At 42.8% G+C, this 20,149-nt stretch overlaps 4 protein-coding genes across 4 annotated transcripts; 1 reads left to right on the top strand and 3 right to left on the bottom strand.

Moving 5' to 3' along the window:
• Nucleotides 1-339: 339 nt before the first annotated feature.
• Nucleotides 340-6,207, bottom strand: MONOS_8931 (uncharacterized protein; the record flags this gene model as incomplete). The annotated part of the gene is made up of 1 exon (XM_067879381.1): nt 340-6,207. One exon carries the CDS (start codon nt 6,205-6,207, stop codon nt 340-342), a length of 5,868 nt encoding a protein of 1,955 aa, XP_067721178.1.
• Nucleotides 6,208-8,145: 1,938 nt separating this feature from the next.
• On the bottom strand, nt 8,146-15,064 carry MONOS_8930 (uncharacterized protein; the record flags this gene model as incomplete). The annotated part of the gene is made up of 5 exons (XM_067879380.1): nt 8,146-13,905; nt 13,978-14,474; nt 14,678-14,808; nt 14,879-14,909; nt 14,961-15,064. The coding sequence occupies 5 exons, from the start codon at nt 15,062-15,064 to the stop codon at nt 8,675-8,677; spliced, it is 5,994 nt and encodes a 1,997-aa protein (XP_067721177.1). The 3' UTR covers nt 8,146-8,674.
• A 144-nt stretch (nt 15,065-15,208) lies between these two features.
• On the bottom strand, nt 15,209-17,395 carry MONOS_8929 (uncharacterized protein; the record flags this gene model as incomplete). The annotated part of the gene is made up of 8 exons (XM_067879379.1): nt 15,209-15,493; nt 15,628-15,817; nt 15,971-16,687; nt 16,742-16,837; nt 16,891-17,002; nt 17,067-17,179; nt 17,241-17,306; nt 17,383-17,395. The coding sequence occupies 8 exons, from the start codon at nt 17,393-17,395 to the stop codon at nt 15,478-15,480; spliced, it is 1,323 nt and encodes a 440-aa protein (XP_067721176.1). The 3' UTR covers nt 15,209-15,477.
• Nucleotides 17,396-17,774: 379 nt separating this feature from the next.
• On the top strand, nt 17,775-19,968 carry MONOS_8928 (putative Choline Transporter-like (CTL) Family Protein). Its single transcript, XM_067879378.1, has one exon. The coding sequence runs from the start codon at nt 18,160-18,162 to the stop codon at nt 19,900-19,902; it is 1,743 nt and encodes a 580-aa protein (XP_067721175.1). The 5' UTR covers nt 17,775-18,159; the 3' UTR covers nt 19,903-19,968.
• Nucleotides 19,969-20,149: the final 181 nt, after the last annotated feature.

The raw sequence follows: 20,149 nt of genomic DNA, 5'->3' as shown, positions 1-20,149 counted from the left end.
ACTCGCAAACAAGTACTCAAACAGGCTTGTGCTCACATATTCGTGAGGCTCCTTGTCCACCACCCACAGCCGCTTCTGCTCCTCGCTGCTCTCCTCGCTCGACGCCGTCCCGCTCCAGTATATCGCATTCATCATCAGCCGCGGCTTTTCGCACACCACATACACATCCCGCCCTTGGTACGCACTGTTCTCGCTGAACTCCAAATCCTTCATCGAGTACACCGCCTCCAGCCCTCCAAACCACAAATACACCCCTCCCCCAACTCCACTCCCCTCCCGGCGTCTTGCACCACCCCACCTTGTTCTTCTCAAAAATCATCGTGCTCCTTCCGCTTGTCTTCACCCACACCCCGCCTCCCTTCGACCCGCTTTCCTCGCAGCTGCTGTTCCAGAACGTGCAGTTCCGCATTCTCCTTGTCTCCCCTTCCCCAACCATGCACACCACAACCCCGCCATTCCCCTCGTCCTCTGCAGCTCCTCAACCGTCACATTCCACACCTCAACCAGCATCCCTCCGCTTATCTTCAGCCCGCTGCTGTCCTCCTGCACACACCCGCTCATTCTCCAGTGCTTCATCTCCATCTTCTTTGTGCGCTTTATCTCCACCAGGCTGCCTCCTCCTTCTCCTTCGTTTTTCGATCCATATATCTCCAGCCCCTCCATCACCCCTGCACACTCATCTCCGTCAATCACCACAAGCGGCTCTCTTGTGGTCATCGAACTCATGCTCAGCCCGCTGATGCTCAGTGTGCCCCCAACACATCTGATCAGCTGTGCATCCAGCACTGCATCTGCCGTTTTCATCTGTACCGAGCAGCTGCATATTGTCAGCGAAGACCCCGCACACACAAACACACATTTGTGGCCACCTGTGTTGGGCATCCCTTCGTGTTCCGCTCTTTCTGCTGCAACCCCAGTGTGCTGGTTCAGCCCCGCACTCGAGCAACGTGCACCTGAAGAACTTACCGAGAAGTGTATTCGCGAGAATGATATGGCGCTGCTCGTCTCGACCAACCACCCCTCTGCCCCAATCCCAGATGTGTCTATCTGGATGGCCTCTTCCGCCACAGCTGCTTCAAACTCGATGCTCCGCTCAGCCAGCGTGAGCTTGCTGTTGAAGACAAACGTGGGCATCAGCCTCACCGATGCCTGTGCTGCCCCAAACCTCAGCGCGCACCCATACCTGATTGTCGAGCATGGATACACCTCCAGCCCGCATATCCGATAATCCACTCCGCTCTCTCCCCCCACATGCACACTTCCTCTGAACTCCACCACAAACACAGCCAGCGGCACAAAAGCGCTCACCTCCCCTCCCTCCCCCACCTCCTCCCCTTCCAGTTCCCTGAACGTGGCCTTCGTCTCTCGGTCAAACTCAAACTGCATCAACTCGTCTGTTATCAGCCGCGACAGATTCTCTCCCCAGACAAACACGTTGTCCCCGCCTTTCGATGCGTGGTTTGCCTTTTCGTTCACCCCAAACACAACATCGGCAACAACAAACGACGACAGGTTCCCCTTGCTGACCAGTGCCACCCCACCTCCGTATCCCCCAATCTCATTCCCATCCCTTGCACAGCACCCTTCAAACAATGTCCTTATCCCCACTTTCCCAACTTGCACACTGCCGTCTCCCTCCATTTCCACATGTATTCCTCCACCATTCCCACGCTCTGTCCAGCACCCCACCATCTGCACATCAAACATCTCCAGCGCACAGCCACTCGACACCACACCTCGCACACAGCATCCGTTCCCCTTTGTGGCTGTCACCTCGCTCATTGTGCAATTCCTCACAACCATGTTTTTCCCCCCACGGTCACATATCCCGCACCCCTCTGAAAGGGACAGCCCCGACATCGTCGTGTTGCTCACTTCGCACATCCCCTGTGCCCCATTCAATATCAGCCCATCAGCATGTGCCTTGCCCACCCCACTGAACAGACACTGCTCAATCGTCCCACATCCAGAATCCTCAACAACAACAACTGGCACCGATGCTGCGGCAATGGCTGTGAGCTCGAACTCCTCCAGCACCAGCCGGCCACCCGAGATGCACAGGAATGTGTGCTTCAGCTCTCTGCTCTGCTCGCTGCTCCCGCCACTGCAGACACCCACCGAGCACAACCGGATGTTGATCTCCCCACCAGTCGTGTGGATCAGCGCATCCTTCGCCTTTTTCTGCGCTGGAGCCACAAACACCACTTTTTCGATTGTCACTTGTGCGCTGCTCTCCACAGTGCCCTCTGCCCCAGCACCCTCGCTCTGCATCATTTCCACCTCACTGCCCACTCCCATTCCTCGTATTCTGTATTCTCCTTCTTCCAGAACCATCTCTCCTTTCACGCACGAAGGCGATGTCACCACGCAATTCACACCTGCTCCTCTGCCCCACAGCCCCACCCCATAGTCCACTGACTGGCACTCAAACCCTTCATACCCACATCGGCCAAAGTCCCTGCTCCTCTCGCCCCCCACCCGGATTTCCTCTGGGGCATCCCGCAAGTACAGAACAACCGGAACCACCCATGTCTCGTCCCCGTCTTCATAACCCCCAATCTCCTCTGTGTTCTCATACGATTCTACAAACCCAAACTTTGCTCTTTCAATCTCCTGCGAAAAGTCTGCCCCGCACACAAACACATTCTTTCCCCCAACACTCGCCTGGCACCCGCTGAACCTCAGTCTCTCCAGCCTGAAGTCTCCATCCGACCCTTCTATTCTCATCATCATCCCTCCTCCATGCCCTCCTGCCCCGTCCTTCCTCTGTGCACTGCACCCCTCAAAACCCACACTCTCGCTCTTCCCCACCTCCACACGCCCCCCGCCTTCCATCACCACCATCATCCCTCCCCCATCCCCTTTCTCACACACCCCTTCCAACACACCCCCATCCACTGTCAGCCTGCACCCATCCTTCACAACTGCTTCCATCACTGCCCCGCTCCCTTCCCTCGCACACACCCCGCTCGCATTCATCTTCTTCACCTCCATCTTCTTCGCCCCTTTGCTCACAATCACCCCCTTTCTGCTCCCTGCCCCACCCGTCACGTTCAGCCCCACAATCGTCCCTCCCGCTGTCTCCCCACTCACCTCCACAAACCCTCGCTCTGTGAACCCCAGCCCGTCCAGCACCACATTCGTCACTGTCACACCCCCTCCACTCACACAGAACACCCCATACCCCACCTTCTCCACTGACCCATCTCCACACACTCTGCACTCATCCACCGACAGATCTCCACTCCCCTCCACATGGAACACACACCACTCGTCCCCCTTCAGCCCCTCTTCCATCACCAGCTCCACCATCGCCACCACTCCTGTCCCACTCACTTCAACCATCCCATTGTCCCCGCTCCCGTCCCCTTTCATCACCATCCCACACTCCTCACCATCCACTCCCCCAATCATCAGCTCCTCCCCTGGCGCAACCCTCACGCTCTCAACAAAGTCGTATCGCCCTTTCACCCTCACATCCCACCTGCTCTTCGCCTGCCTCTTCGAGTATCCCACACTCAGGCACTCATACTCGTAAAACCCACACGCCGGCACATCATGCCCATTGTTCCCCACACTCACCTTCCCCTCTCGCTCCTTCAGATAATACACCAGCGGGATCACCACCGACCCCCACCTCGTGTCAACCCCTTCTGCACACTCCTCACCAAACGGATTCGCCACACTGAAGAATCCAAATCGCTCTCGCGTCACACACTCCCCCAGCAACGGCGACACCACAAACACATCCTTTCCATGTGCTGCTTCATTCCCCACAAACTCCACATTCTTGAACCCATATTCTGCCTTCACGCCTGCCACACACATGTGGATCCCTCCTCCTCGCCCTGTGCCTGCATCTGTGCCAGTGTTTGCGCACTCACTCCCATCCCCTCTCTCTGCTCGGCATCTGGTCAGCCTTGTTGGTGCTTCTCCCTCCCCAACCACAAGTCTGCTCCCTTCCTCCACCTCCACACTCATCCAGCCTCCATTCCCACACATGGCGCTGCAGTCTTCCACCACAACCCCCGACACACCCATCTCCCCACCCCCAGACAGCACCCCTTCCACCACCGCCCCGCTCCCTGACACCCTCCCCATCGACGTCATGTTCACCTCCTCCATCCTCATCTGCCTCGCACGGTTCACCCACACTGCGCATTTCCCGTCCATCTGCAGATCTCTCATCGAGCTGTTCCTCAGCACCGCCTCCCCTTCCGAGATCTCCATCACACACTCCTTCGCCACTCTTCCTGCCACTCCCCCACTGATCTCGCATCCACTCACTTCCAGCTGCCCACTGGCCCCGCTCACACAGCACACTCCACTGCTCGACCCCTCTGCCCCATCATGCACAATCGCCAGATCCAGCAGCCCCAGCCACCCATCCCCAACCCAGAACAGCCACCCCCTGCAGTCCCTCGTGTGCACCACTCCTTTCCTCTCTGCTGACACACTCCCAATCCTCAGCCTCTTCCCTTCGATCCTCATCCCCTCCTCATAATACTCCCCTTCTTCGACAGACACATTCCCCACTGTCTCGCCGTCTCCTCTCACCACCCCAATCGTGAACCCTATTGTCCTGCACTTCGCATATGACCCTTCATCCCTCTCATGCCCACATGTCACATGGTCTGTCCCTGTGCTGCTGCTCACCACAATCGGGTTGTGGCACGGCTCCAGCCACTTGCTCTTGTCTCCCAGATCTGACAGATACAGCTTCACTGCTCCCTCACTCACAGACACACAGTATCTGAAGTCTCCCTCTTTCACAAACCCATTCCAATCTGATGACCCATACACATCGCATCCTCTCACACTCAAATCTCCATTGTTTCCTGAATTGCTCTCAAAGAAACAAAATTCAACAAAAATCGAACAATTCAATGATTTGTTTTTGTAATAATACAATAATATGCCACCACCTCCAATATTCGACTGAGTGGTGCATCTTCGAAATACAATTTCTTTGAGTTTTATATAGTTATCTTCTCCAACAATTAATCCTCCAGCTTTTGTTGATGTACAGTTATCAAAACAACAATTATTCAAATCAGAAGATGAAATGTTTTTACACAAACTTATTCCTCCTCCACCTGCTCCTGCTTCACAATTTTTGAATGTGCACCCTGATATAATTGCGGTCGAATCTAATTGAAATACATATAAAAACAATCCTCCTCCCCATATACTTGATGAACAATTTTCGAATTTTGTGTGTTCTATGTTGGCATTGGAGCAGAAGGCAATGTAGGCTCCTCCTCCGTGCCACCCAGAACATTGATAAAACAAACAGGATTTGATTGAAACATTATTTGCATTTTTCACAAGTACAGCACCTTCATTTTCACCTGTTTGTATTGTGTTCCATTCCACATTTTCAAAACTCACTGTGTCATTACCTTCGATCCTTTCCATTTTTCCTTCGCTGTATTTCTGTTTGCATCTGAAGAATGTCGAGTTGAAAACACTTGTCGAGCCACCAGCATTGAAGTCTGCCAGAATGCCTCCATTGATCGGGTTCCACACCTCTTCAAAACTGCATCCACAAGCAGTTGTGCTTTTGCCCCCACCCTCTCTCCTTGTCCCTTGCTCATCACGCCTCCCTTCCCATGTGATGTTTCTGAAATGGCAGTTGTCAAGCCTCACCCATTCGCATCTGCACGACCCAATCAGCGGCTTGCTGCCTGCCACACAAAACGATGAAAATGAAGTGCGACCCAGAAACAGGCAACTTCCTTCTTCACACGAGCACAGCGATCCCATCTGCCAACGTGCCAAGCCAAATGGCTGCAGCGAGCAGTTCTTCATCTCCACCAGCCCACCCTTCACATCGAACAGAGGAACATCCAAATGCAAAACATCAATCACACAAGCACAAAATGAACACATCGAGAGCTCATCAAGCTGGGCAATGTGTGTGTATTCAATCGCCGAAACTTGCACATCCCTCAAACAGAGAGTGGAATTGATTGACTCAAAAATGACCTGGTGAGTGTTTGGAGGGAAAGTGCGGCTGTTGGATTGGATGCGGGATCGGTTGCTTTCGGACAGTGGAAATTGTCTGTTGCCTTTTTGGCATTGCATCACTCCAATTCCAAATGCCCTATCACTTCCATTTTCATTCTGAGAAAGAAACAAGTTGAGGTGTTTTGTTTGTTCCGAAAAGACAAAGCCAATTTGGACAACAAGGCAAAATGTGATCATTGGCTAATTTGCTTCCACTTTTGAAATATGTTTTATTTGATCTGTTTGCATAATACGCATTTGATGAATTGATTTTTAACATGTGACAAAATTTTTCGTTTTATGATTTTTGTTCCATTCCACACTAACAAATATTTTTATCATTAACATAATTTTTCCTTCATTTATTGATAGGAGGATGAAAGACTTATCATGATAAGGTTGAGGAAAAAGTTTGGTACAAATAGTTGGTTTTTTAATAAATGCAAGAATTTTACACCATATCACCTTTTGTTTTTCCAAAATAAATTTAAATAAATGAATAAGTTAAACTGTTTAGCGAGATATTTAGAATAATTGTTTTTATGATGTTATCATCCAAGGAAACTCTAATATTAAAAAAAATAGAAAATCTTTCAAAAGGAGCTGAACGCTGTATAGTTTTTTGCATTGAATTCATAATCTTTTCACCTATGATTTTTCAAAAGAAAGAATGTTGATGAAAAACATTTGAAATTGATGAGTGTATGTGGAGAAGAACAAAAATGAAAGATGGGATAAAGTGAAATGATGACTTGGATATTTGAAGTGAAAAAAGTGATTTATTAAAAACAATTTTGAAGTCGAAAATGATGTTTGAATCATTGTCAGTTTGGATAGTATTCTATTTATGAAAGAATGGGAAAGGCTTCAAGTGATGTGACGACTGGCATGGTTAATAGCTTTCATTACAGGAAATAATTTGTGACATGTATTTTTAAAACGAAATAAAATCAAAGATTTCGTTTTTATTTATTTTAGAATTCTATATTTGCTGAAATTGAAAAGTTCAATATGAAAATTCAATTAATTCTTCATTATATAAAATCAAAACAGGAAATAATCACGAGGGTTTTTTTTTTTTTTTTTTTTTTTTTTTTTTTTGCGACTTCATCAGAGGATTGTGCAAAAATCCTGGACAAGCTCATTTTTTCAATTACTACAAGAAATGAAATAATAATAATTTTCTCCCAAACGTATCTTATCTACACAAACTCTTTTGACTTTGCAGACTATCATTTTTGAGTCGACTGAATATTATCAAACAAAATAATTAATTAATCAGAGAAACAGGAATTTGAGTTTTTCTGTGATTTTATTATTTTTTCAATCGACAATTTTCATGAAAATTATGGTCTGAAATGTCAAATGAGTTAACATTGAAAAATTTTTTTCCAGAAAAATTATCAGTATTATTTTTTTAACTGTTACTGAAAAATCGATCTTGTCCGAATTTTTTGCACACTCAATGACAGTTAACAATTGCAGATGAGAAAAAAAAAATAAAGAAGGGGAACAATGAAAAAATTCATGATATCAAAGATTTCTTTTGGACTCAAATTGAAAAAGATATGGAGAACATTACACAAGAATTGGATTCAGAGATATGAACTTGTATTTTGTTGGAATATGAAATTTTCTAATTATTGTTTATCAAAAATTGTTTAATAAATATATGGGATATATATTTAACTTCTTGCTTTTTCATTGAAAAATTATGACACTTTGAAAAACTTATAATGATTTAAATTTTGAATAAATTGTGTTCCTTTTTTGAAATACATGTGATGTCACAAAACATTTTTTAATTATATCAATGAAGATTGAATACTGAAATGAATATCCAATTCATTTTGAAATCTGATAACGTTAAATAATGTCATAAGTGAAACAATTTTCACGTGCTTTGTGTATAAAAGGTTTGATAGTCTGTATTTTCCCCCATATGATTCAGAAAAATAAATTCCCTAAAAATTTATCGGTTTCCCAAAAAATAACCAGCTCTTTTCATTCTCGAATCACATTCCGCAAAATGTTGCTCAACGATTATCAACGCTATCATTGAATGGTTGTTCTATAATAATTATTATGCCTTGTTTTTTGGAAAGTAATCATACGTTTACACCTTCATTTTACCAGAAGAAAAAGAACAAAATTTAAAACGTCAATTGATATAAATGAAATGAAAAACTGAGAATGAAGTGCTCAAATTATGCATAAACATTTATGAAAATTTTTATTGAAATAAAAAGAAAGAAAGAAAGAAAAGATATACAACAATAAAAATTGTACAAAAAACAATAAAAACTGCATTTTTGTAAAACGAATAAGCCATATTGGGAAAAATGATGAATGGAAACAATCAAAAAAAGATTATATACAAATTATCAAAATGAAAAGAAAATTCACTTTTCAACTAATCTTTAAGTGAAGCTTATAAATCAAACTGTAATAAAAATAAATCAATTTGAAGTGATGTTATAAATTAAAGAAAAGAAAAATAAGTACATAAACTGTTGAAGCACAAATTGCACAAATCAAGTTAGTTCTCGCAAGACAAAATTGAAACATTAGTAATTTGTGATTAATATACAGAAATTTATGTAAATTATAAGAAATGAACATACAAAAAAATATGAATGAATATTCAGAGTTAAAGGTCGTGCGCTTAGGAAATGCAATTGATCCTTTTCTTCATAGATTCAAACTGGTGTCGCTCAACAAATGTTGCCTTGTCACTCCGCATCCAGACACCAATCGGTGCATGCTCAGGGTCCATCATACTCATTTCTGTAGGCGCTTGAAGTGCATCAGCAGGAAGGTTTCGAAGCAAAAATGGTGCAAGTTCTGCATCAAGTGTTTTGATGTGTGGAATGATCCAGCCTGAACAGAATCTTGTCACATCACCAAGAGACAACTGCAAAGGTTCTTTCAAAAACTGGCTGTCAAACTCCAGTAACTTCCTCAACATCTGTGCATGTGCTGCCTGATGCTCATGAATCATGTGCTTCGGGCATTTTGCTTCTTCCATCAGCATTTCCTCTGCACAAAACTCGTTCAGTGCTATTTTGAACAAGAAGGCTGTTGATCTCTCTCTCCTCTGCTGCCTGTCTGCAGCATCAAACGCTTTCTTTTTGACCTTCATTTGAAGCGCTCCTTTCCCTTTCTCGGTATTTGCATTCAGCGACTCCACCCCTGCCGCCATTACTGTGCTTAGGGCTTCTAAAATTTCCTTGTTTCCAGCATCAACGCAAGGAACCAGAGTTGTCATTTCCTCGTTCCACTCAACCGCACCTGTTGTGTTTTCGCGGCATATCTCATCCAACATGGCAGATAATTCTCCCATTTGCTTCAGTGTATGATGAGCCGGGATAAAGTAACTGAACGATATAAGTATCAGTACAACTACAACAATTGCGAATAATACATAAATTGCTGTGATGTACGATTGACACGTTGAGTTTATATTTTCAGTGATATGATCTTCAATCTGCTTCATTCCGCCGTTCAAATCATACAATGTAGTCTGACGGATGTACTGAAAGTTAATATTGCTAAGAATCAGCTCTTCATCCTTTGCACCCACTAGCGCATCAACTGCAGCCGAATAGCGTGTAAGAAGTTCGTTCATCCCATTGAAAGGCACCACAACGCCAGGAAGTCGGATGCTTACCTTCGCATCACACATTTGTTTGTCTTCCATCAGACAATATGCAGGTTTTGTCATAAGCTCACTCAGCATCTCATCTTTTCCCTGAAGCCTCTGAGATTCTACGGAATCTAATTGTGAATCACCTGTGTTGTACCCCGCATCGCTCCCGCTCAGCAACCTTGCTGACAGAGTTATCATCAGCTGTGAAAGCCTTTTTAATGTCTCTCGCAGAGAATCTCTCGAGTTGGCAAAAGAAATGTTGTTGAATACATGTGAACTCCACTTGTCCAAAAACACGGCATTAGCAGAAACGGTATCAGGAACAGTGTGTGTGCCTCCTGAAAGCAGCATCCCAGACACAGCTGCTGTTTGCATCATCACAACACGGCGCTGAGAAGAGGTGATAGCCTGCCCAAACTTCATCCTCAGTGCCATAAACCCGATCACACCAGTTATTGACATTCCTCCACAGAGTATCATCATCAATGCAATTCCAATGATAAGACGTATGCGAAGTGAAAATGGCACCACAATCAGCCTCTTCTTTAGCTTCTCATCAATATCTGCTGATCTTTGAGCCATCTGCTTCTCTAAAGCCTCTTTCGCTTCTTCGTCTTCTTCTTCAATTTCTTCCTCCAATCTCTTCTTTTTTTCTTCTTTTCTTCTTTCATTTTTGGACTTTTTGTTTCGATTTCTGTTATGCTTTCCTCTTTTTTTTGTATGCTTTTCAACTGAAGAGCTACTTTCCATATCACTTTTCTCGTGTCTACTGTAATTCTCTGATGAATCCGTATCGCTTGAACTTCCGCTGCGGTTATCACTTCCACTTCTACTTCCAGTGCCGCTCGCACTGGCACTGCTTCCATATCTGCTTGAATCACTTTGGTCATCTTGATCAGAGAGGTCTACATCATCAGTTTTATCTCTTTTGCTTCCATATTCAGTGTTCTCATTCTCCTCTTTGATCTCTTCAAGTGATTGTCTATCTTCGTTGAGAAGGTCAATTGCCTTTTCGGAATCGTCACTTTCGCTTGTCGCACTTTTCTTGCTCCCATTTTTAACCTTTTCAGATACCGTTGTTGAAGATGTTGCATCTAACTGCTCTGAAAGTTGCTTGCTTTTGGTGTGTTTTGTGGTTAGACGAAGGATCATTTCGTTTGCCTTGTCTGGCGGGATATTACAAAGGATATGCATTTGGCCCATGCGCTTCTTTGCGATGTAGCGCATAGCTATGATCATTGGCAAGGTAGTTGCCCAGAAAAGAGAGACAAGAATAACCAAAAACAGTATGGATTGTGTAATCACTCCATCAACCTGCATCTTGTTGATGTTGTTGCTGTACAGATAAAGAATATGCTTCATTTCCTCACTTACTCCAATAGGCGTGTTGAATGTTATCTCAGCTCCTGCGAACGATAGAAACTCTCCGATATCGGATCCAGGTTGAAGCTCCCAGCTCTCGTTTGCATCATTAGACGACGAAGAAGAATATTCTATGTTGTTCAGCCTCTTTGTTGACACTTCTAAAAGTTCTGCGACAGTGTCGTGTGCCCAGGTAAATAGAGACAAAATATTAGTTCTCTTCTCATCTATGTTTCTGATAATATGATTGGCTCCCACCACTGGCTCGAACCACAACGTTGATAGCTCCTTCCAATCGATGAAAGTGTAAGATCTTTTTGCGAAAAGATCTTCTTGAGAAATTATTGAATTAATTAGCGATTTTGTCATTTCATGATCCTCACGCAGCAATTCCTTTATCGTTTCAACCTCCTCAGGATTGCTCACGTTAATTCTGTGCAAAGTCAACATGTGCTCAGAAAACTCAAACAGTTGATTAGTCTCCATTGTGACAGAAATTGCCAATCTTTCATCTGCGAACTGATCCAAAGAGTCTCCATACTTCGCAAGAAGAACCACGAACGCAGCTACAATCAAGGAGATCACAAAAATCAATCCGCTAACGATGATTGGGAAAAGCGCTTGGAGTGCTGTTTTCTTCTTTATTTTCAACGCAGTTTCGAGTGCTGAGTCAGTCTTATGCTTCTTCTTTTTCATGTGCGTCTGTCTGCGCTGTGCCCGTTGCTTCTGCCTTTCTTTAAGAATCTCACTGTTTTCATCAGACATCTCAGATTCAGTTAAACGATTTCCCTGTGCGTGTGGTGGAGTTGCTGGGGTGGAAGAGAAGTTGCTGCTCATTGAACCAACTGCTGACAGAGGCGGTGGTGTGGAATATGGAGAATGCACTTGTTGTGCATACACGGCTGAGTCAGTACCACGTAACTCGCGACTCTCTTCGCTGAGAAGATTAGAGTCTGTCAAAAACATTGAATACATTGAATTGTCGTCTTCAATCTCGTCGGCTTCTTCAAACAGTTCTGTTGCGATTTCTTCGTCTCCAAGCACATCTCTCATCAGCACGGCAAGCTTTCGCATTGCTTCAGTGTTATCGCTCTTCATCTCCATAAGTGTTGTATATCCTTCCTGCGCGGCCTTCGCACTCTCCATTCCTTTTTCAGCATGGAGTGTCACTTTCTCCACATCCACCACCTCTCGTGTCAGCAGAGTCCACATTCGCAGGAGATGAGCTCGTGCAAGCTCTGCTTCTTTGTCTGCCTGGTTCATTTGAACACGTATTGTGTGCTCTGTCATAAATTTCGATGTGCCTAGCTCTGGGCCTATTCCAAGTTCGCTTTCAACAGAATTTGTCTCATCAGCGCTACAGCTCCGGGCTCCAACAGTTCCCAGCCATTCGCTTGCTCCGCTCCCGCTTTTGCTGTTCTTTTTGGCAAGCATCATGTCCACCTCCTTCATCTTTGAGAAAATAAGCCAGCGGTTGCTCCACCCAGGAAATAGATTGTCAGCAGCACCAAGCAGGCGTATTGCCATTTGCACAGAATGAGAAAACTCCAGTTGGAAGATAGCTGTTGTCACATTAAGCCCAGCAGATGCAAGCCGCATCTTCTTCCGCGCAGCCTTCAGCAAATCTCCGCAGAACTGAACCACAGCTGGATCGTGAGCCATCTCCGGAACAGAAAGGAATCCTAGTGACACCCATAAATCATCAGCTGTTATTGTCCCTTTCAGTACTGCTTTGATAATAGCTTCCTCTTCTGCAAGCAATCGCACACTATTTTGTCCGAGCTGGCTCTCGTCGCTTCCAACCTGTACTCTTAGCTCTGTGACCCCTGCTTTGCCTCCAATGGATCCAGCAGGAGCTACCACACCAGGCTGTGAAAACACCTGTGGCATTCCATTTGAAATGTTTGAAGGATAAGAAGGAGATGTTGCTGGAGGGCAAGATAAAGACGAAAAAGACGATGATGATGACGAAGAAGAAGATGACGATGATGAAAAAGAAGTTGGCATTGGAGAAATTGATCCCAACGAAAAGGGTGAAGTTGAGCCATTGATTCCGTTAACAGGACGTGCGTATGATCCAGGTTCTGAACTGCCAACTCGAAAACTTGATTGCATATTCAATGGAGTTGCAGATGCAACATGCAAAGTGTGCTGTTCGTTTGAATCGATCTCGTTCATCAAAGTCGGTGCAGCTGGTGCAAACTTCGACGAAGGAACACGCTGCGGAACGATCTGCTTAACCGATCCTTGTCGAAGGTGAGCAATGCTGTTTGAGCTCATTCCTGAGCGCATGCCGTACTCTCCGTGGCCAATTGACGGCAACGGCGAGGTTGTTCCATAGTTTCCGTATGCACTATCGTTCATTCCGACAACCCTCACTCCGTTATTGCAGCTTCCATTTCCGGATCCACTAACACCATTTCCCAACATTGCCATTTGTGTTGCAGTCTGTGGAACATAAGCACCCAGGGCACTTTCAAATGAGATTGTTCCAGCTTTTACAAAATATCCGTTCGGCTTATCTCTTCTTTTCTTTCTCTCAGAATTCTTAAGATTGCCTGCTTTTAGCTTCAGTAATGCGTCAGCTTTGAATGAAATTGTATCTTCGTTACCATCAGAAGCTTCAGCGCCTTTCATCACGATTGGGTGAAGAATCCATTTGCTCTTGTGTCGTGCTATTGTGGCCATTCCAAGGCCAAATCCGCACAAACCTCCGACTACAAACTCCAAAATCCAGAACAAAAGCGTAACACTCCAGCAGCTTCCTGCTTTCCCTGTAGCCAACACTTTGTGTTCGGCCCATGTCTCAAATAGAGGGACACACAGTGTCACAACTCCTGCTCCTCCACAGAACCCATACAGCCCTGCTCGCAGTCCATTCACTTCTGCACGTGAAAACGGCAACATTCACCAAACAAAGAATCCAAGCAAGCAGTGATGCGCAACCATTACCACACCCGACACTATTGGTGCTAATCCAATCGCCACAGTTGCTCCGCCGACGCAGACAATTGTTAAAAGCTTTGATCCAGCTGCAAATACTCCCTTTCGCATGCACAGATACCTCCCCCGTCTTAGCGATGGCTCAAAAATAAAAAACTCGTACATCGCATTGGCTATTACATGAACCACTACAAAAATTGCTCCCACTATAACTCCGTAATAAGAAGAAGAGCATGAACTCATCTTTTCCCTTTCTGAAACCCCAGCAACAAGGCATCCAAAAGGTTTCGCCAGCAAAACCGTAATTGGAATTGTGCCTAAATGCACCAGCACAAATCCCAAAATCTTCGGCATCATGAGCACAAATGCTCCCATCGGGATTTCTCTTCGCAATAGCACAACGACAACCCATGCAAGTAAGCCACAAACAACAATCAGCATGCAGCTCAGACACAAAATTACAGCGTACGAAATCTCTGAAGGAGAATAAAACGATGGATCTAAATACAGTCTGCGTTATCGATAAAAATTTTATTTCACAGAGAAAATGTTTAAAAAATGTTTGATCAATTCAGAGCATTAAAGATGGTTTCAGTTCAAATTCGGGGGTATAAAAAGGCATGGAGAAGAATGATAAAAAGCAACAAATTATAAAAAACGGGATATTTACAGTTAAACTTTGAAAAAGCAGAAATAATTAGGAAAAAAATAAACCCAATAACTTGGCTAATCTTCTCCAATCCGAGAAGGGTTCCATCAAATCTCCGTAACGGAACAAACATAAATTGAATAGCCTGAATTATAATTATTATCCATGCTTCTTTCAAAGTCGGAGAGATTCGCTTCTGTTTTAAAAAAATTGTCCATTATGAAACAATAACAAAAAATATAATGTTTAGAAATAATATATCATACCATTGTGAATGGATGGAATACAGAAAAAAGGCTTAAATTTCCATGATTTTAATGAAAATTAAAAAATAATAAAAAATCTAACAATTGGTCCACATTTCGAAATCTTGGGTACACAAATGATCCGTCAACGCTTGCAACTGAATTTGCAACAGAAGCAGCAACTGACTGTGTTTCAATTGATGTCATATCAAGAAAAACACAATAATTATTATTTCACTCAATGAAACAAAATGTAAAGGGAGAGCTTGATCGTTTTTTTTTCAAAGATATGTTTGTCGAGGTAAAAAAAAAATTTTTTTTAACAAAAGCTGTTTACCAGCAAAAATAGAGTATACACAAATTTCTGGATAACTTGTTTATAATGGTTTTGGTAAAAATGATTGAGACTAAAATAATACAAGAACATTAAACAAAACACAAGAAAAGGAATATGTAAATAAAAAATAAAAAATAATTCATGATATGATTTCTGAAAAGTCACATAGACGAAAACACAAATTAATGAATAATAAATTATCACTTAATAGAAATACGATCAAAACAAGGTTGAGAGCAAAGCGGCATTCATTTGCTGACTTTAAAAAACTGTTTGTAAAATGTTACGCACCAAGAGATCTATAATAATTCATTTTGGCATCCAAAATTAATCGCAAATTTTACGAGAAAGACATTAATATTTAAATAAATAATAAATTTAATAAATTTAATAATAATAATAATAATAATAATAATAATAAAGCAACACATACGATATAGACCAGATCAAAAATACAGCTGTAAGCAGCAGAGCACACGTGACCCATTGCATAGAATTGAAGAAGTTTGACAGCTGATCCATCGTTTCTGTGCCTGTCAAAGCAGAAGTGATGCTCAGCGCAGCAACAACCCCTGCAACAAACAGCATGATGTAGAAGAGCATGGCCGAAAAGAAATCGGATGCTGATAGTATTTTCAATTGGAAACAAACAAAAAAAGTCACGGGAAAAAAATTAATAATAGAACAAGGAATGAAGAATGCACATAAAATATATATATCAAAAGAAAATTTATAAAAAAAAAAAACTTTATTTTGGTGAAGTGACAAAGACAAACGTCTAAAGAGATCATCTTGTTGCAAGATTCCGAGCTTTCCGCTCTTTTTGCGCTTTCTTTTCTTCAAGTCTTCTTCAGACGAGTAAGAAGAGCTGTAGCTGCTGGAGCTGCTGTATTCGCTGCTGGATGAACTTTCGCTTTCAGACGAAGACGATTCTGCTCCCTTTTTCCCTTTCCCTTTCCCTTTCCCTTTGACATCCTTTTTATCCCCTCTTTTCTCATTCTTTCCGCCTTTCTTCTCGTTTTCTTTCTTCTTGTCTTCTTCTTCTTTCTTCTTCTTCTCATCTTCTGGTGGGTCTTTCACTGATTTCCCTTTTTCTCCTTCTTCTGCTTTCTCGCCAGCAGCACCCTCTTTGCCTCCTGCTGCCGCTGCTGCTGCACCCACCGCCGCCCCTGCTGCTGCTCCTGCTGCTGTGGTTGTAGTAATAGTTGCCGTTGCCTCCTTCGGCTTCACCATCTGCGTCGACGCCAGAGTGGCAGTGAGCGGGCGCGTTCCAGTTGTTATTGTCGAAGGCAAAGTATTTGTGCCTGTGCCTGTACGAGTCGTCGGTGCTTTGCTGAGCATTGACGTCTCAGTCATCACAGATGAGCGCGAGTCGATTCCTGATTCTTGCGAATTTGCGTCCAGGCCTAAGCCTTGATACTCATCCAGCTCGGCAAAAGTTGATGCTGGAGGATTAAACTGGACCTGTTGAGTGGCATTTGCAGCCAATTCATCTGAAATTAATAGAATTAGTCCGCTTAATGGATTAAAAAATAACTAGCACATGCCTGCTCTCCATGCTTCGGAATTCAATGGTTCTATATACCAGGATGTTATCCATTCTGCAGTATGAACAACAACATTATGAATATGTACTCTCCTCGCTTTAAAAAAGAAAAATTTTTAAGTTTATAAATGTAACAAAAAATCATCAAACTTCCAATTGTGATTCTTCGCTCGTCAGTGAAACTTAATGCAGTTTCAATATCATAAACTTGTGAGGAACGACCTTGCAGCCAAGGATCATCATTCGGCTTCTCAAATAAAATCTAAGCGTATTGATACATTAAAATAATAATAATTTCTTCACTGGGAAAAATGTGTGCTGAGTACCTTTCCATAGAATGTTTCGGGTGAGTAAACTCTGCAAGCTTTCACAATCTTTGCAGCTGTTGCTTCTGTTGGCTCAGTTGAAAAATCTAAAAGTGAACTGTCAAGTTGCAAATCTAAAAATGATGTATTTTAGCAAAGCTCCATGTTATTTCTCACAATACTATCAGAACAAACCAGGAAGGCAATATGACACATGAGACAAGTAAAATTGAAGTCTACGAGGTCCTTCAAGTGAAGCGTCTAAATGCAAATTAATTATTTTTATTTAACAGAATTATCATCGCATTAAATAGCCAAATCGAGTTAAAGAACAAACCGAAGACGTCCATTAAATATAATTAAGGTTAGATCAGGATATAAAAGAATTTCTTGATCTCTTTGTTTTTGAAGATAAATTAAACGTTAAAATGTTAGCTGCTGTTTGCTTATTTGACGGTATGCTATTTTTATAATGTGACTTTGCTAATATTTGTATTTTTAAAGACTACGGCACTCGAGAAAATAGTTTGCCAATTGTTAATGGAAAGCTTAATTTTCGTCAAAATAGAACAAAATGCAACGATATTCCTTGCTTGTTAACATTTATTTGCATTGTTGTTTTATTTGCTGCGCTTTTAATTTATTCGATTACCGCATCAAATCTCGAGAATTTTCTTGAACCAATTGACAGCCTGTTTGTTATAATTTTGTAAATTTTGAAAATGAAAATTTTAATGTTTATGAATTTTGATTCAATTGTACGTGCAATTGACTTTTTTGTTTGAATAAAAAAAAATAATCTCAATAATGAAGCGGGAATATTTGTGGGAAGCCTGGAACAAAGTACTCAAATAAGCCGAATTTGCTCATTATAAATACACCGGATATCCACGACAGCTGGTGTATTTCGAGGTGTCCTTCTAAAGGTGATTGTATTTGCTTACATAAAGAAACAAGCGTCTCATCAGATAACTGTTCGTCTTCAAACAATTGCACTATTTCTCAATCAACATATCAAAGCTTTAGAGGGCGTTGCCTATTAAGTTATCCTAATTCTCCTCAATCTGTTAAACAGATTACCAATTTTGTTGAAGATTTCAGTAAATCGATATGGATGATTGCAATTGGCGGAGTGATTTCAATTGCATTAAGCTTAATTTGGCTATTCTGCATGTGTCTATGCACTAAGAAAGTGATGTATTGTTGTATCGGATTTGCACTCAGCATTCTACCTATTTTTGGTCTGATTTGTGGAATTGCTGGATTATTTCTATATTACAGTTCTTCTAACCGTGAGTTATCTGCTTTTAAATTGATGGTGTTCGCGGGGTTCATAATGTTTGTCATCGGCTTGATATTCCTCTTCTGTTTGTACAGTTGTCGCCGCCGTATTGCTCTTGTTGTGCAGCTTACTGAAGAGGCGGGCATTGCTTTGAAAGCTATGCCATGTGTTTTTGGCGTATCGGTGGTTGCTGTTGTGGCAATCGGGGGAATAACTTATCTTTTTGTGTTGTGTGTTATGGATTTTCTGTCGTCATTTCAGATAAACTATTCGAACAATTCAATGAGTTATGAAATTTATGTGCCTTCATATGGAGTGGTGATTTTCATATTCCTAATTATTGCTTGGATTTGGATGGCCATGTTTGTTATCGGATCGAATCAGATGGTCGTTTCAGGTTCTGTTGCGTCTTGGTATTTCTTACACAACAAAGCAGAACTTGCGTCTTGGCCTGTATTCAACGCTGTCAAACGCACTTTCCGCTATCACACTGGTTCAATCGCCTTCGGTTCGGGATTGATTGTACTTGCAACAATACTTCGTGTGCTCTCTGAAATTGCATCAAGCTGCAGTCGTAGCGCAGGAAGTTCTGTCGTTCAGTTTCTTTGCGTATGCATTTCGTGTGTTCTGCAGTGTGCCTCAAGGTATTTTGAGTACTTTTCATCGGGCGCATACACATTAGTGTCGATAAAAGGCCTTCCCTTTTGGGAGGCAGGCAAGCAGACGATATTGCTGAAGCTTCGTAATCTGCTGCAGACGTTAGTTTTGGATCGAGTTTTGTCATTCGTCTTTGGCATTGCGGAGTTCTTCATCGATGTGTTTTCGTTTGTGTTGCTCATCCTGGTTGTGAGGCCCGATATATTCAATCCTTCAAACGTGACTTCAGGAAATAACTTCATTCCATATTATAGCTGGGTTGTTATCTTAGTGATGGGATTTCTATTTATAGGAGTCGTTACACATGTCATGTTTAGCACATTCAGATATGGCGTAGAGACGCTGTATGTCTCTTTTCTGTTGGACGAGGAGATGACTTTGAGCACACCAGAATATCAGCCGTTTCCATCAAAAAAACTGGAAAAGCATATGTCAAAAGCTGCAAGAGAAGGCTATTCGATGGCTTCGGAATATCACGACAAAAACCCAGATTTTAATCTTACTTATTGGGCCGAGCCTCCGCAGCCTGTTGTGTTGAGCAGTGTTCAACCAAATCAAAGAAGACAAGAGCAGAATGGCAATGTTGCTCAGCTTCAGATAGCTTCTCAACCAGCATTGTCCTCGTTGCAGCCACAGGCTGGGACCGATTTGGCATATGCAGCACAACCGCCTATCATTCAGTACCCTCCTCTGGTTGTTGATCCAATTTATGCGCTTCCAGCCCAAGGATACGAACAGCAATATCCTCAACCACCTCCTTATCCGCCTGCATTTCCTGTTCAACTTGATTCTAATGAGCAAATTCCACCTTTGTATGAAGGACAAGTTCAGAACAATGTTCAAGGAATGCAGCCAATTATCGCTTCTGCTCCGCAAACACTTGATGGTGACAAAGAAGGAGCGGATGTGCTGAAGTAGTTGCAAAGAGGCATATATATTTGAAATTCTGCTGTTTTTAATCCTTTTGGAAAGTGTCCGTTATTCTTTGTGGGAGATAAAATATATGTAGTGTCTTGCTCGTCAAAGATTGTAAGATGTGTTTTTGTTGATAAATTTGATGAAGAAAGTACTAATAGTGGTACTGATATTTATAAGTATAAATGAGCAAATATTCAAAACGGTGCATATACTGCCTCAATCTCAGTGATATTGCTTTATTTTTAAT

This window comes from Monocercomonoides exilis, assembly GCF_001643675.1.
Source record: "Monocercomonoides exilis strain PA203 chromosome Unknown scaffold49-690789, whole genome shotgun sequence".
NCBI classification, from domain to species: Eukaryota; Preaxostyla; order Oxymonadida; family Polymastigidae; genus Monocercomonoides; species Monocercomonoides exilis.
This window is presented reverse-complemented; position numbering and strand designations above follow the sequence as displayed.

Bases quoted from the DNA above. Each gene is read 5' to 3' on its own strand.
- MONOS_8928 (XM_067879378.1), top strand. From the start codon at position 18,160: ATGATTGCAATTGGCGGAGTGATTTCAATTGCATTAAGCTTAATTTGG.